Raw genomic sequence first — 17,767 nt, 5'->3', positions numbered from 1 at the left:
TTTTCTTTCAACACCTTAAAGACCCTTTATTTTGTCTGTTTTCCTCTGTCATATTTCTGAAAAATGAGCTATGAGTCTTGACTGTAGGTTCGAAGGTAATCTTTTCCCTCTTGTTCGCTTTTACAACTTTTCAACATTAGTTTTCAGAAGTTTTACTATGATGTGCCCAGTGGCTATGATGTGGCTTTTGTTTTACAGTTCAGTTTCACAAACCTCTGATGGCTTTATTGCTTTGGTTTGAAAGTTCTCAGCCACACTCCTCTCAAACACTGCTTCTGTGCCATTATCTCTTCTCCTAAAACTACAATTACATATATTAGACTTTCTCACAGTTTTCTTCTCATTTTTCACAGTTTTTCTATCCCTCTGCTTTTCCATGCTATTTTCTTCTAAGCTACCTTCTAAGTTCACAAATTCTCTCTTCAAATGCTCCTGTAAATCTTCTGGTAAACGTGTTAATTCCAGTTAAGGAATTTTTTTGTTTAATTTTTCTTTTACAGTTCCCATTTCTCTGCCATATTTCTCTAACTTGTCCTTTTTTCACCTTCTACATACTAAACATAGCTCTTAGAAAATCTAGGTATGAGAATTCTAATACCTAGAGTCCCTGTGGAGTTGTTCTTGTTTTGTTGTTCATTGTTTTCTTCAGATTTTTGTTACTGTCATCTTATCTTCTTGTGATTTGGGTTATTTTCTACTGGGTGCCAGACACTATACTTACTACATACATAGCTTTCAGAAATTACATAAGATCCAAAATGATGTTACCCTCTTCCAAAAAGGCTATGCATCAGCTTTTCCCAGGGACCTACTACTACTAACAATCCAATATCGTGTGTTAAAACAATTTGATGCTGACATGCACTGTCTGTGAGAACCTGGGAAATTCTGGTTCACTTTTACTCCCAGAATTCATACCCATCAGCATCCCTCTCCCCCAAGCAAAGACTGGGGATGAAGAGTCCACATAGATAGGTTATAGACTCTAACTTCTGTCCCCCAAAGTTTGGTCTTCTCCAGATTCAGAAAACATACCAAATGAAAGGTTTCTAAAACCCAGACTTATATCCTTGATTATCTGCCCTCGATCTTCCCGGGACTCTGATGAGTTCAGCAAATACTTCTTCGTCTTGTGTCCTATTTCACTGGAATTGTTCTGAAATACTAACTACAAATTTACTAGCTGATCTGAATTACCCTGGTATCTCTTAAAACAGAAGCCCACGGCATTTTTAAAGTTGTTGCTTGTCTTTTAATCTAAACAGATCCAGAAATAATGTAACTTCATATAGTATGGGGTAAAAATACATCAAAATGAGGGTCTGAGGAAGAGAAATAAGGTACATACCACAAAAAGTCTATCTATAGGCCTGGCCCTATGTTGGCTCTTCCTACTTATTTGCCATTTCCTAACTCTACCTTTTTACACAGTCACAGATTCTATAAAACTTCACCTGTCCCTGCCCTCCACCCCTGAACAGAAACAAGACTCTCCACATCCCATCTCCCCTCATTTTGTTTAGTTTGGGTATTTTTTTAGTACAACAGAAAATAGGCTTTCATTTTCAAATTCAACTCACTAAAACATTTATTCAAGGTCTGTTATGTAGTAGAGTATAAGAGATGTTAGGGATTTAATAAAAAAGAAAAAAAAAGAGGAGGAGGAGGAGGAGGAGGAGGAGGAAGAGAAACTCTCCCTGCTCTCATGAAATCTGTGAAGATGCTGTTACTCTATTTGTTACCTTGACTGTTTCTTAAAATAAGCGGCCTTGTCATCTCTTTTCTCTCTCAGTAATAGCTGTGCTCTATATATCCTTTTCCAAGGAAACTCATGTACTGGACACACATATGGAAAAGAACGTCTAGAAAAATACATTATAAACAGAGATAATTTAGTGCTTCAAATAAGTGATATTTAGTTGGTTTTGATTTGTGTTCTTTGTCAAACTGCTTGGCATACACTTTGTGACATACACTTAAAAGATCCTTTTTGACACATCGTATTCCTTCACTTATTAAACTTTTACTGCCAGAACCACAGTGTTAAGATTAAATAGACTTCTACCACAACTAAGTAATCCTCACAATTATTATCTAAATAAAAAATGTTTTAAAACCGGTCACAAGCAACGTAATAAATCTGCAAAACAAAATTTTCCTAACCTAAAAAAATGAAACAATCTCTACTGCCCAAGAATCAACAAACTGGAGCTGAAGTGTGTTGAAAGTGCATACCACTGGGATTCTAACACAATTGAAACTGTCAAGGTCATCCTTCTCAAAATGCTGTTAAGTAGAGAATAAAAAAAAAAAAAAATTAATCATAGCAGCTGCTTTGTCTACTGCAACCAATTTCCAAGTTAATATCGTTTGCCTTGCATTAAAATTCATTCCATGTTGATTTATCATGCTAGTTCTGCAGCTTCATTCAATTAAAACAATGTCACAACACAGTCAAAGAAAATCATTTCAAATGGCCTGAGTTAACTGCAACTTTAAAGGCCAAAAAAGGGAAAGAAGAAAAAAGAGAGAGAAGAGAAGAGAAGAGAAGAGAAGAGAAGAGAAGAGAAGAGAAGAGAAGAGAAGAGAAGAGAAGAGAAGAGAAAAGACAAACGAACAATCATTAACCCCACTGTTAAAGTACAGACCTTCTCTGTGGCTCAACACTTATATTTCTGCCAAGTGGCATGTTAATTTCTAAAGAAGAGGTTAACAATAATCATGTCTAACTAATGCTCTTAATTGCTGCTCATATTTTAAATAGAATTGATGTTTTTCACAAAGACAAAATACAAAGTAAAATGGCAAATCTTTCCATTAACTTTTTAAGAAATCTATAATTAAAGATAAAACCTTCTGACATTCTATCAAAACAAATAGTAAAACATGGCTTTCCAAAAGTATTTCAGTGAAACACTTGTAAGAAATGTTAAAAAGCAATTTCTGCTTAAAATTTTGTAAAAATAATTTTAAAAAGAACATGTGCTTCTTTGGATTGTTTTTTGTACAACAGATTGATAATCTTTTTAAACACCGTTTCTGGTATTCCTGAAGTGATTTTATAGTCAGACACCTTATAATCTTACATTACTTCATATGTGACATAGTTGGCATGAAACACACACACAAATGCATATTTGTTGAAGTCCTTCTTTTAGCAAATAACAAAAGATATACTAACTCTAACATAGTCAAAACTAGTGAGCCTATATTGTGCAAGTACATTAAGATGAAAGTAGTCATGGTTATTTAGCAGTACAACTGGTTTTATTTTAAAATACCAGAAGAGGGGCATCTGGGTGGCTCAGTCAGTTAAACATCCCACTCTTGATTTCAGCTCCAATCACCATCTCAGGGTTGTAAGACTGAGCCACATGTTGGACTCCGAGGTGGGCATGGAGCATGTTTGGGATTCTTTTCCTCTACCATGCCCCCAACAATGCACACTCCCCCTGCTTAAAAAATATATAATTAAAATAGAATAGAATAAAATAAAATACCAGAATAATAATTTGTTTGATTTATTGTTTTACTGATCAGCTCTAGAGTTATGGCAGTTAAAGAGAAAATATTAATACAGATTAAATATAGAAGTTTGCTGTGTCTACATTCACTGTGAATAGCACAATGTTCTTCCATATTCAAAAACCATTATCCAATACAGCAAAGAAGTTGCTCTTGTCATTTACGAACAAATGAAGTTTCAACACGTTTTTGATTTTCACATTCATCTATGATTCATTAATGCAAATGCAGAAACCAACCAATATTCATGTCAGAACTGTATACTCATTCATCAATTCTAATCATGGGTTTGCCCAGAGATAACAGAAGTTCAGCAAAAATCATGAAAGCATTCTGTAAAACATATATCCACACACCCCAAAAACAAAAAACAGATTGAATATATCAAAATGTCTTGTGTTTTGGGGGGAGATAATGTCTTATCCCTTTTCTGTCTCCATATTAATTCTAGATAAGCGGCCAATAAGTCTCCTTATGCTACATAACTATTACCTGAACCATTTTGTAAAAACTTCCATATATTAGGCCTTTATAAACATCTGCTAGTAAGTAGCACAATGCTATTCAAGAAAAGGCATTTACACCAGCAAATTTAAGTGTGTGTGTGAAACTACCAAACATGAAATTTGTAGCATATAAATCTGTATAATCTAAATTATAGGAAATCTCCATCCTTTGAGTATAGATAAATTGGGAAAGAAGCTGAAACCACTCAAAACAAAAACAGGGGAATAAGATGATTTTTTTCTAGAAGCTAAATAACAAGTGCTTCAGAAAACAAACATTACTTAACCAATTAAAATAAAAATATGAAGGCAATGAAAGTCAACAAGAGTTTTATGACACAAGTAGATGATACAAGCATTTATGATACAACTTTTAACAGTGTAAAGTTCCAACTCTTATACACAAGGCCCCTTAAAAGGTCTCTACTTTTGAAACTTTTGTTTTTGCTGTTATCCTTATGTTTAGACACATAATTCATCATTCTATTAAAAAAATGTACTTTTTTCTTTAATGGCAGGTACTTTCAAGTTTTCTTTCCTGTAACACCTTTCCTTCTCCTCCTTTCCCTCAAAATATGTCAAATCCTCCTCAACACACAATACTGAACTCAAGTGTTCCTCCTCCTGTAATTTTCTGTATTCTCTGATTCCCAGAGACATTTGTTTTCCCCTCCAAAGTGAGGATTTCAGAGCACTATGTACCCATCTGCTTCACAGCTCTTATCACATGATACGCCATAATGCAGATGTCTCTTGCAGATCATTCCATAAGCCAGAAACCAGTATCTCATCCTCTTTATTATTTTTTTTTATCCACAGTGCCTCACACAATATAAAGCACATTGAAGAAGCTAGTATTTATTCAGACTGTTGGATGATACAATTTAAAAGCATTCACAGAAATCGTGTAGTGGTTTTTTTCATTCTCATGGTAAAAAACTAAATCACTCAGTCATATGCAGCAAAGAACTCTCAAACATTTCAGAAATTTCTCAAATGATAAGCCTGATAACACTGATCTCAGGGTAAATTCCAAATGACAAAATCAATGATGCCATAGAAACAAAATGTTATTTCCACTTTCCATTTCAATATGGAAGTATCATGAGTGCAATGACTATGTCATTCAACATTTCTTAAGTGTTGAGTACACTGAAGTATGTTTTACTATGAGTGCTCCAATATGAATGAGCTTCTATGCTTAGAACTTTGCATGCATTAAGTCACTTAATCCTCATAACCTTGCTGAAAAGACAGTTATCATTATCATTAATCTTTAATACAGAAGAAGTTACAAAAGTAGCCCCAATCCTAGAATACCTCGACTGAAGACAGAGTTTGGACACTTAGTCATAAGTATAGTATAATGCCTCTCTTCTGAAGACTTTAATCTATAAATCCTAAACACACCAGAAACTCACCTTTAGTTTCTGATTCCTGTTTAATCATTCAAAATGTTTGGTAAAAAGTTTTAAAAAACTCTCTTCAGATTCAAGTTTACTTTCAGAGTCCAATTGAGTTTTTATAATTTCTTCTCCACTTAGGGATCCCTGGGTGGCACAGCAGTTTAGCGCCTGCCTTTGGCCCAGGGTGCAATCCTGGAGACCCGGGATCGAGTCCCACGTCGGGCTCCTAGTGCATGGAGCCTGCTTCTTCTCCCTCTGCCTAGTCTCTGCCTCTCTCTCTCAATCTGTGTGTGACTATCATAAATAAATAAAAATTTAAAAAAAAAATTTCTTCTCCACTTAGATCTCAAAACTTATTATTACTATATTACTATTACATAACCACACCTTGCTATTTTCGTGTCTTTTACTGATTGGGATCATTCCTTAACAATCATCATATACATCCTCTTTACCATAAATGATACTTATTTATATGAGTGAAAACCTTTATGTGATTATCACTTCATCCACATATCTCCATGAAAAATGTATAACTTCAAAAAAGAGAAAGAGAAGAATATGATTATTTGAGTCAAAACTGAGCTTAACAAGTGTCACTTCAAACTCTGAAAATAAATCTAGGAGATTAAATGTCTCGTTCTGACCTCAGATTTCAGATTACAGATACTATCTAAGGCTCTTTAAAACTGATTTAAATTTTGCTGCATAAACATTATCAACCTCATATACTATTTCAAAATTACTAATTCAGCTCTTATTAAAGTAAGCTGCTTTTTCTGGCACAAATTTTAGTCACACGTGACTTTTACACCACCCTATTTCAATGTTCCTACACTGTTAAGAGCAGCGAAGCTTACAAACACTTTTGATCATTTCTTCGGTTAGTACAGTGTGTTTTTCATCTGTTACTCCTGATTCCTCTACAATATTAAATTATAAAATCTTGCCCTGTAGTCTCTACTTTAAATGAATAGCACCACTAAGCAAAGTCCTCTCTCATTCTTAGCCTCCACATATAAGAAACTAAGATATCTTAAAGTTTTCATTATTTAATCTGTCCCCTAGTCTTTACTTCAATTTCACCGCCTTAGTTCTCTTAGTCCTTGATACTCTATTACAGGATTACGCCTCTAACAGTATTGTGAGGGCAGGGATTACATTTTTTCATATTCTTGTGTCTGGTGCCTAGAACAGGCCACACACATTTCTGAAATAAAAGATTGATGCCAAAATTTTACTGGTTTATACTCAGATCTCCTCACCTTCATGTTTCTAATTACTTTTCAAATTTTGGTTTTCTTTCGTCTTAATCTGTTAAAATTGCAAACTTAAACTGCTTTCATACAACTTATTAAAAAAAAAAAAAAGGTAAAAGCTAATCAAAACAACCAATGCTCTCTAACCCCAAAGAATACAATACAGATACATTTCTTTAAAGCTTAATTAATTCCTTACAAAATAAGAAAGAAAAAATTATCATACCAATATGAAAAATGGAGATGGCTAAGTTCATGCTAGGTAGGTTGCTTACCCGATGATATTGTTTTTGGACTTGGGAAAAACAGTTTTCTATAGCAGGTCAAAACCAGATTTTAGGATGTACCTAATTTATTTACTATTTGTTTTAAAGGTTTGAATTTACTAAGACACGTAATGCTTTCCTTATGAAATAATTAAGTGAATTTAGTTCCAAGGCTAGTTTTTGAAATGTGTGATTGCAATGTTTTTCAAGTTAAGGTAGGTTCCATCAAAAACTAAAGTAGTTCTCCGCTCAAATTCAAACCAAAAGTAAGTATAACTGATGAATTCATTTACTCATAAAATAAATTTAGGTCATCTACTGTAAACAAGAACTAAGATAGGTAGGTGGTCAAGCTCAAGTGGTATAACCTTCAACTACCCCACAACCCATTCTGTTTGCCAGTTTGGGAGGGAAGACGGTTAGGATTAGGAAGACTGCTTTACTCACTTCCAGGCCATAATGCTATCTCAAGATGGGCCAACACAGATCAACATCTCAAACTTTCATTTAATATCTAACAGAAATACCTTGATATTTCTGAAATATGAATAGCCCTGAGAATTAGGTTTCTCTCTAATTTTTGTATTACATTCCTTCGGTTATCTCAAAGACGATCTTAAGAGACATAGAGGTTAGATATCAGTGATTAGGTATCCAACTCATTGATAAGCCTCTTACAACAATATTTTTAACAGATCAGATCTTAACAAACTCTTTGGATAAAAAAAAATCTTGTACGCAAAACTTTCTATCTCAGGTGGGCCTGGAAAACATTTGCTTACAAGTAATACTCCCCTAAAACTAAAGACCATTTTTTTTTTAATTTTTTTAATTTTATTTATTTATGATAGTCACACACGCAGAGAGAGAGAGAGAGAGAAAGAGAGAGAGAGGCAGAGACACAGGCAGAGGAAGAAGCAGGCTCCATGCACCGGGAGCCCGACGTGGGATTCGATCCCAGGTCTCCAGGATCACGCCCTGGGCCAAAGGCAGGCGCTAAACCGCTGTGCCACCCAGGGATCCCTAAAGACCATTTTCTAATCTGTTCTTCTGAATATTAGTTCTTTTTAAATGTTAAAATATATTACTTAAAGCTTTAGCATTTTAAGACATTGAGAAGGCTTATAATTTTTAAAATTGTTAAACTTTGAGAAAAACCACAGCTAAACAAAATTTATTATTTTCAGAATGTCTTGAATTCCTTTTTGGTATAAGTTCTATTGACATCCTAAGAAATTTAGTATAGCTCAGACCATAAAAACCCTATTAAATATGTGATACAAAGCAGGCCTTCATATGCCCTTACAGAGTGAAATAAAAAGGAAACTTCCAAACTAAAACCACAAAGACAAAAGTCATGAAACTGACCTCACTAAATTATCAGTTTAAAGTTCAAAGTCAGGGATCCCTGGGGTGCTCAGCAGTTTAGCGCCTGCCTTTGACCCAGGGCGTGATCCTGGAGACTCAGGATCAAGTCCCACATCAGGCTCCCTGCATGGAGCCTGCTTCTCCCTCTGCCTCTCTCTCTCTCATGAATAAATAAATAGAATCTTTTAAAAAAATTAAGTAACAAATAAAGTTCAAAGTCAACCGTAACAGTTTCTCTACCTAAAACTTCAAGATATGCTCAATATTATCAAATGCTACTGTTAAAAAACTCCCAACAGATTAACATATAATCTGAAACACTCTACAATTCAACTTAACAAAAAATATACCAACCGTCCTTAAAAAAAAAATCAATAATCTATCTTTATAGTTTTATGTGTAAACAATTAGATATGTAGATCTTACTTTTAATGTATTGTATTTTCACTTATAATTAAGATCATATGTAAGCAAAAATTAAGCCTTAACCTAGATAATGAAAAGGAGATTTTGTAGATTATTAAATTCTGATTTCATGTCTGTCCATTTGTTTCTATGAACAAAGGCAAAAGTAGTTTATATGAGGACTCTTGAAGACTTTTGATTAATTCTTTCAACACAATAAGGAAGCCACAAAAGTCAAAGGAGCAAAAGCCTAATAAAAGTAACTGCACTGACCCCTTTTTTCCTTATAACCCATCCCAAACAAATGCTAGCTCAACAGCCAATTTGCAGGAGACAACCTTGAGAAATAAGTAAAAAAAAATAAAAATAAAAAATAAAAAAATAAAAAAAATCAACTATTTTATACTATATACTCAACTAGAAGCTATGACTAGCCAAATTCAGGAAACATAGATTGAAAGAGAACTTAAAACTCTTACTCTACCATTAACATAGATTATTATTATTATGAGACTGCAGGAAGTGACGAGTAATTATTATAAATCTGTTTTATTAAGGTGGCCAGGCTGGGATCCTTTTTGGCAAAAATATTTGAAAATGCATTTCTCCATCTTACAAATCTTTGACAACTGTCTTCATGATAGCTTACACCCAAGACATTACCTTTCAAGGCTACAATCATTCAAAATTAAAATTCATTTTAAAAACATCAAAAACTCAGAGTTATCTTCATATTAAGTATCTGGAGAAAGTCTCACTACAATTTTATATCACAACCCAAGTAAAGAGTTAAACAATCTAATCTAATCTGTTCATGTTTGTACTACACGACTAATACCCGTAACAGATAGACCTTGACAGTATTTGGAACTTATCTACCACTCAGGTAGATCCTATAAAAGAATTTCTGACAACTCAAAACTGAATAACTAGGCATATTTAGTGACAGAATTATTACTGACTCATTGAAACTTAACTCCTATTTACATCAGAGTTAACTTTATTCACATAGTGCTTTATAAGATCTCCATGAATTCAAACAAGTCCTTACTAACTCAACCAACCAAATTACCAGTTTGATGGCCTATGTGTAACTTTAATCTTCTTCATGCCTGTCACTTTATGCATGTATGATAAACTTACATAGTCTTAAATGATTTGATGTAATCTACTTTATCTTTCATTAAAGACTATGACTCCTTCAAAAGGAATTTTTTTTCATGTTCACGACCACAAGAGCCAGACTGAGTGCACTATCAGATGCCATATGTTTGTTATCTTTATTCTTCCAAACAATTTTATGAGGTGGGTCTTAGAATTTAACCAGCAAGGAAACATACTCTAAGAATTTAACAATCTGCTTAAAGCCAATGTGATAGTCTGGATTATTTTTCAGCAAGTAATTATTCCAGTCTCCTTCTTACTGTGGACTGAGTGACATATTGCACTTTCTTAATTTCACTGCTTCTGACATTTGGTGTAGGACAATCAGTTGTTGTGGAGGGCCTGCCCCTGTTCATTTTAACATGTTTAGCAACATCCCTGGCATTCACCTAGTAGATGCCACTAGTACCCCTACCCCTTGTAGCTTCGCCAACCCAGTATCTCTCCAGATACTACCAAATGTCTGAGAGGGGCAAAATCATCCACAATTGACAATCACTGGGCCAACAGAATGTTAGCAGATGAGAAGAGAGGCCTTACGTGTGCTTAAGCAATTTGGTTTCGCTCTGGTATTCCAGTGACCTACCATGAGAAGAGCATACTCCTAGTTGCTGCTGCTGCCCCTTTGGACTGAGCCTTGCAAGAACACAAAGATCTAAACCCACCTGCAGCTGGCCTAGGTCAAGTGAAGCTAAGCCCCATCAGCAGAATCGCCACAATACAGTGAAGGCTAAAGAGCACAAAAACCAATGTTTGTTACTTTAAGCCAGTAAGTTTTAGAGTAACTTATTATGGAGTATTAAGACAGTTGTTGACAAATACACCAATATGGGAGTAAAGCCAAGATTCAAAACTAAGGCCTGTCTGGCTCAAAAACCCACTATTATTCAAGTATGTCCAAGAGTTTTCTCAACAGAATTAATATCTCAACCTCTAGGACGTGCTTGGACACAGCAGAGATGCAATAAAGTCTGCTTTATTAATAAATATAAATGCTAAATATCAATTTTGAAGAATTTTTCAGTTCATTTTCAATTCCCTTCCCATTCAAACATCATTAAGCCACTGATTAAAAAAATACTGTGAAGGACATTATACCACACTACTTCATTTCTCAAATACTAAAACTTTCTTCTCTTGTAAGTCCCAGAGCTATACACAACCAAGTCCAAAACAGTATCTCCAAATTAATACTTCTATAAAATAAGTTATGTGCAAATGCAAAGGACAAATTAAAAGTTTAGCAGTATTTGAAAAAGTGAAGCTTTCACATAGATATGTACAACAAATATTTATACCATATACAATGGTAAATGTAATGGTAAATACTACATACTATTCTAGGCAGTGAGAATACAAACAGACACAAAATCCCCATCCTCATAGACCCTGCATTCTAGTTAACACTTATACAGTGTTATGGCATTTTTCAAGTGCTTTACGTGTATTAACTCACTTTTAACTCCTCATATACCTGTGAGAGACTATCTCCTTAGAAATGTAAGAAAATGGAGAACCATAAATGACCAGTAATTTGCCCAAAGTCACAAAATAAGTTGGTAGAGCCAGGCAGAGGTCTGGGTTGAGTCCACACTTTTGACTACTATGTCACATGCCCCTTCAAAGCTCTAATAATAATAAAAGCAGGGGCACCTGGGTGCCACAGTCAGTTGAGCTCTTGGTTTCAGCTAAGGTAGTAATCTCAGGGTTGTGAGATCCAGCCCTGCATCAGACTCCATGCTCAGTGCAAGCTGCTTCAGATCTTCTCTCCCTCTCCCCACCACGCATGCACACATATGTCTCTAAAATAAATATTAAATAATAAAAGCAGTTTTGAGTTAAATAGAATGAATTCACTCACAAAATCAAACCTACATGCAAATGGGGAAGGTGGAAGAGAAGCATATGAAATGATTTCTAAGATTCAGTAAGTGAAGAAAAGCAAGAATGCATCTTTGTTTCACTGTGCCCATTATCTAATTAATAATTCTGAAATAAATCTTTTCCCAGACTGCCAAAATCTGACAGACCCCTATGTTTTACATAGTATTTCATGTGTTTCATAGTATTTCACTATGTTTTAAATAGTATTTCATTTTTTCAAAAGGTGATGACATAAATATCCTAATATAGACCACAAAACAGTTACTACTCATTTGGTATATATTAATAACCACAAAGAAAAAATCTTAAATTCTCTAACACACTTTATTAACTTCTTTCTTTTTCTTTTTTGAGAGAGAGAGCGCACGCATACACATGTACACACACTAGGGGAGTAGGGGCAGAGGGAGACAGAGAGAGAGATATCTTAAGCAGACAAGGACAGAGGCAGGGCTCAATCTCAGGACTCTGAGATCATGACTTGAGCCAAAATTAAGAGTCGGACATTTAACCAACTAACCCACCCAGATACCCTAATTAACTTAATTCTTCTAACAGAATTCTTGTATAAAATATAACTTAAATTCCTGTAACAGAGTTAAAATTAAGGTATTAAAAAAAATTATCTGGAGAACCAGGATGGTTTTAAATCCCTATCACTCCTCTTATGAATTATAACTAAATTTCTCATTTAAAAAGCTTTGTTAAAATCGATATTGTTGGGTACCAAAAGTCACCCGCAACTCATCCACCAACCTGCCTATTTGGTATGCCCACACACTGACATTTGACTTCAAACTCAACACCTCTACATCAGAACTGCGGAATCCCCACCTTCTCAATGGGCTCCTGCCTTAGTCTTTTCTAGCTCAGCAACTAGTGATTCTGTTATTCAATGGATTAAAAACTTTGAGATATTCCTGGCTTTACCTCACACTCCATAACCAATATATCAGCAAATGCTACTGGCTCTAAATTAACAGTCTATGCAAGATCCAAGAATTTCTATGTCTTCTTGTTCAAGTTCCTCTTCTGCCCCCTAAGCTGGTGTCCCTGTTGTCACCATTGCTCACAGCAGCCAGAATGAATCTATTAAAAAACAACTGAGCCCATGTCACTCCTTGGCTCAAAATATCTGAATGGCTTCCCATTTCACTCAGAACAGTATCTGATATCCCTACTGGGGCCCACAACCCCTACATGATCTTGTATCTTCCCACACCTCCCAAGATACTCATGCCTCAGTCATCGCACATGCTGTTCACTCTGCCTGGAATGTTCTCCCTTCACATAATTTTCATGTCTTCCTCCTCATCACTTCAGTCATGTCTCTGCATTCCTTCTCTCTTAAGAGCTACTATTACCAAAAATACACAGTCATCATTTACATGCTTAGCCTACCTTAGTTTTTTCCATAGCACTGACTGCACCTAAAATAAATATTCATTTGTTTATTGCCAGTTTCTGCTACCACAATGTCTGCTCCCCAAAAGCAGAAGCATTGTTTAATCCAACACTATACCTACCTCCTGGAACAATGCTTAGCAAAAGAACCACCTGTTAGCCCTGCTTATTCTGATGATAAGTAAGAGCAGTGCTCCTCAAAATTTAACATGCATCAGAATCATCTACACGCAAATGGGTTGGAAGGCAGATTGCTAGGTCTTGCCCCTAGAGCTTCTGATTCAACTGGTCTAGAGTAGGGCTTGAAACTAACTGACAAGTTAGTTCGCAGAGGGCATGGATACTACAGTCTGAGACCACATTTTGAGATCCAGTGACCTAGACAATGGTACACCGCCAAACACCTGTCAGCAACAGGAGCGGACCATAGTAATGAAGCCCAACAGGTGGGAAAAAGACAGGAATACAGTGAAAATTTACCTCCTTCTGGACCCGCACTACAAAATCTATCCCTTCTGACTTAGAGGATTATATCAAACACGTCTTTGATTTAAAAAAAAAAAAAAAAAAGTGTTATTTATTTGAGAGAGGGGGAGAGAGAAAGCAAGCACACATGACTGGGGGGGAAGGGTAGAGGGAGAAGCAGGCTCTCCACGGGGCAAGGAACCCAACAAGGGGCTCAATTCCAGGACACTGGGATCAAAACCTGAGCCAAAGGCAGCTGCTTAACCAACGGAGCCACCCAGGTACCCCTCAAACATGTCTTTTAAATAATGCAATACAAATATCACCTTCCCTGAACAGGATTTTTTCCAACGGGGTCCAGGCAGATCAAGGTTATATCCTCTAACAAGATCTGATGATCTTACATAATTCTATGTTAATGGCTAGTGCTAAAACTTTATCCTTTAAAGAAGCAGATGACAAGGTTGATATCATTTAGGAGATAATGAAACACCAAACAGCAGTAGACACCAACTGGGACAACTGCCCAAATCATAATTTCTCATCTCTAGGAAATCATTCCAATCCTCAAGGGTGAGACCAAAGTAATCTCGTCTAGGTTATGTTAGTTAACCCCCCATCTTTAGTCATGGTAGATTGGTCCAAAACACATGTGCTCTCCTAAGAATCTGAAGTTTGAAGATAGTCTGGGAGGCGCTGAAGCCAAATTATGTTAAAAGTAAAGGTCTCAAAGACAAAGTCCAAATTCCTAGTGCTGAGGTTCTCAGAGCTGCTCTGGGCCCTCTCTTACATGAGGTTTTGTTCTCCAGCCATTTCTTTAACCCTTTTATACCACATTATCTTCCAATAAACTCTTTGCCTACATTACCCAGAATTGTTTATACGTGTGCAACCAAAAGTACTTTCAAGGTAAATGTACTAGCCTTAAAGAAAATGGTATTAGAAATGCAACTTGTGAAATGTCAACGTGTTTTTCCATTAATCCAACTTAAGGTATTTATTTTCCATCTTTAGATAAGTATACTGTCCACCAAATCAATGAACCTTAGAATATAAATATACATTTGACCTTACAATACCAACTCCTTCTTGCAGAATAGTTTTGATTTCAGAATAATTCTCTGACCTAGCAAAATACCACCCGTTTGACTTTATTTATTCAAAAGGTCCTGGAGCCAATTATGTGCAAATATTATGCGTACTGGGAGTACATTGTAAACAACAATAACAAAAAGTTCTTAAGTACCTTGTATTCTGATGCAAAGAAATAAAAAATAATAATTTTAAAAATACCAAATAGCAAGTGCTCCTCAGAAAAAAAAGAGAGACTTAGTGTGAAACAATGAGTAACCAGATGGTTTTAGATAAAATAGTGAGGGGAGGCTTCTGAGTGACATCTGAGCTAAAAAATCTTAATCACAAAAAGAAGCCAGCCAGTATATAACTAACATAAATGTACTTAGGCTGGGAATAGACCTGACTTGTTCTAATAGTCAATGTGACTACAGTGCTACAGCATATTGAGGAAGAGGGAAAATCACTTAAGATGAGGTCAGAGAGATAGAAAGAACTATATGACATAGGGCTTTGTAACAAACACAAAGAGTTTGGAGCTAATTATAAATTAAGCGGTATAGGACAAGGAGGCTACTTGAAACATGATGTTTATGAAGAATAGGCAAGAAACAAGAATGAAAAAGACAAAATAAAAAAATTATGAACAGTGGTTATCATAAAAATTGTGGAACTGAAAGGAAGCTTAGCTGTCACATAGTTCAACTTCTCCTTTTACTGAAAGGATGACATGGCCCAGGTTGTGCCTTTTCTGAGGTCAGATTAAAGATGTGTAGAGAATTGTATTTGGTGCCCTCTGCAACATTCAGGCCAAAGCTCTTTCTATAATTCTGGCCTCGATTTGAAATCTAAAACCAAGTCTTTAACATATGCATTTCCAAAAGTGACATCGCAGCAACTAAATGAAAACATAACTAAAAAAAATTTTTTTAAATTGTCCACACCAAATTAATCACACCTTTAGTCCCTCACATGCCATTCTTTTCAAAGCTGCTGACAATGCTTAAGTATTTATCACCAGATACATCCCTTCCCAAAGTAGGTGAAGCAGAAAAAAAAAATTGAATAAAACAACAAAATATACTTACATCTGGATATTCTTTTACAGGCACATAAAGTTTCTCTTGTAACTGAACAATAGGTCCCACAGCATCAGGCAATTCTGCACTCCTTTTCTCTGTACTGCCATTTAATGTGTCATTGTACATGTCTTTCCGTACTCTGCTAATTTCTGTTAAAAGTAAAAATTTTAAATGTGTTAGACAAAAAAATATTCCGCCTAGTCAAGGAAAAAAAATAAAAAGAAGGTAGGGGAGGGTTTCATTGATAAAGTGTTAAAACTCAAAGAGTAAAGAACTGTTAACCTATTCTATTATTCCCTCGATTAAGTCTATGTTTAACAGGACTATAGCCTTAATTAATTTCTACCAGAAATCAAATTTACATCAACCAAATAATATTTTTTAAAAGATTTTTTTTATTTGAGAGAATAAACACATGTAAACTGGGGGAAAGGGGGCAGGCAGAGGGAGAAGAGTCCCAGACAGCCTCTGCCCTGAGCACAGAGCCCAATGGAGTCTGATCTCACAACCCTGAGATTGACCTGAGCTGACCAAAAGTCAGACATTTCCTGACTGCGTCATCCAGGGGCCGCTATATTTTAAGTTGACTGCAGAGCCGAAGCTCTTACCCTCTATGATATATATACCTGTCATTTCACCTAATTTCTCCATGTTTAAATGAGGCCAGTCATTCCAATAAGAGCCTTAGTCAAATAAGAAGGCCTATCAGACAAAACTAATAACAAAGGCTCTTCTAAACTTCAGAACTAATCTGAATGAGATTTAAGCTGGTTTACTTCCTTGGCTATTTTAGATATCTTTGGAATATCCGAACAGATGTCCAATAGATACACGGATTTTTAAGTTCAGCAGAAGTCTGAGTCTGATATACAAATATGTTAGTCAAAGCTATAGGAACAGAAGAGATGTCTTAGGACAGAAGGAAAGACTGAATGGATCCTAGAAAAAGCAACATTAAAGGAATAAAGCAAAGAAGATCCAAATCAAGAAGAAATGAAGGTGGATAACAAAAGCAGGGAAGAGAGAGGTGTCAAAGAAGCTTAAGAATGACAGACCCAAGAGCAGGGTAATCAACAATGTCAAATACCACAGAAGTATGGTAAAGTAAAGAGCAAAAGAGAGGTACCTTGGAGTTGACCCCTAAGCCTCTGGGGATCAGAGAAGTTTCAAGGAAAAGATGGTTAACAGAGACCAAACTACATCAGGTCAATGAATGAAATATAAGAAAAGCAGAATTACCTAAAGTCAACGACCTTTTAAAAAAATTATTAGGACAGTTCCCAGGTATAAATATACTTTTAAGAAAAAATACAAGAGAGAAATCCGGTGAATCAAGACTTGCACAAAAAAATTGATTAATTTTCAAGAAATCTTTATTAAGCTTCCACAACGTGTTATGGGACAGACCTCTGCCCATTAGAACATACTATACTGTCTAATAAGGATTGTCACTAACTAAATTAGCTGAATGTCTCTGCAACGGTCTCTCCATGCTACACATTACATCCTCCTTGGAAGAGGCTTGTATCCATTAATATTTAAAAGTAAAATGCCTTTTATTTTTAAAATTTGTTTTATATGCCTTCCAAACATGGAATTTCAATCTACTGCTATTAAGGAACTATGAAATATGAATGCACACTTTAATTTTCTTAACTATGTATATAATCACTTTACTAAATAAAACTCAACACAGCAAAAAAGTCATGATCAAACGTGTTCTTACCCAGATAGTCTTAAATCAGTGAAAATACTGTATTACAATACATTTTCTGCTTCAATGATGGCAATATTCATTTTACAACAAATCTTATCTCTTAAATAACAATTTGCTTGTCAAAGCTTACCAAACGTGCACCTCTGAATAGCAAGCGCAATTTTTAAGAAATCAAAAGAAGGTACCTTGGATTTAACTACATCATAAAGGCAAGACTTTATTCCTTAAGTTCTTTTTAATAC

At 35.4% G+C, this 17,767-nt stretch overlaps 1 protein-coding gene across 15 annotated transcripts in view; it reads right to left on the bottom strand.

The window, feature by feature from the left end:
• QKI (QKI, KH domain containing RNA binding) overlaps nt 1-17,767 on the bottom strand; it is a 166,979-nt gene that overhangs the window by 110,139 nt on the left and 39,073 nt on the right. For all 15 annotated transcript variants that reach the window (XR_012032820.1, XR_012032830.1, XM_072830302.1 and 12 more), the window contains one exon: nt 15,815-15,957. Coding sequence is in view for 13 of the 15 variants with exons in the window: in XM_072830215.1 (XP_072686316.1) it covers nt 15,815-15,957 (143 nt within the window). In the remaining 2 variants the exon portion in view is untranslated. The remainder of the gene's footprint in view (nt 1-15,814; nt 15,958-17,767) is intronic.

Source organism: Canis lupus, chromosome 1 (genome assembly GCF_048164855.1).
Source record: "Canis lupus baileyi chromosome 1, mCanLup2.hap1, whole genome shotgun sequence".
NCBI classification, from domain to species: domain Eukaryota; kingdom Metazoa; phylum Chordata; class Mammalia; order Carnivora; family Canidae; genus Canis; species Canis lupus.
This window is presented reverse-complemented; position numbering and strand designations above follow the sequence as displayed.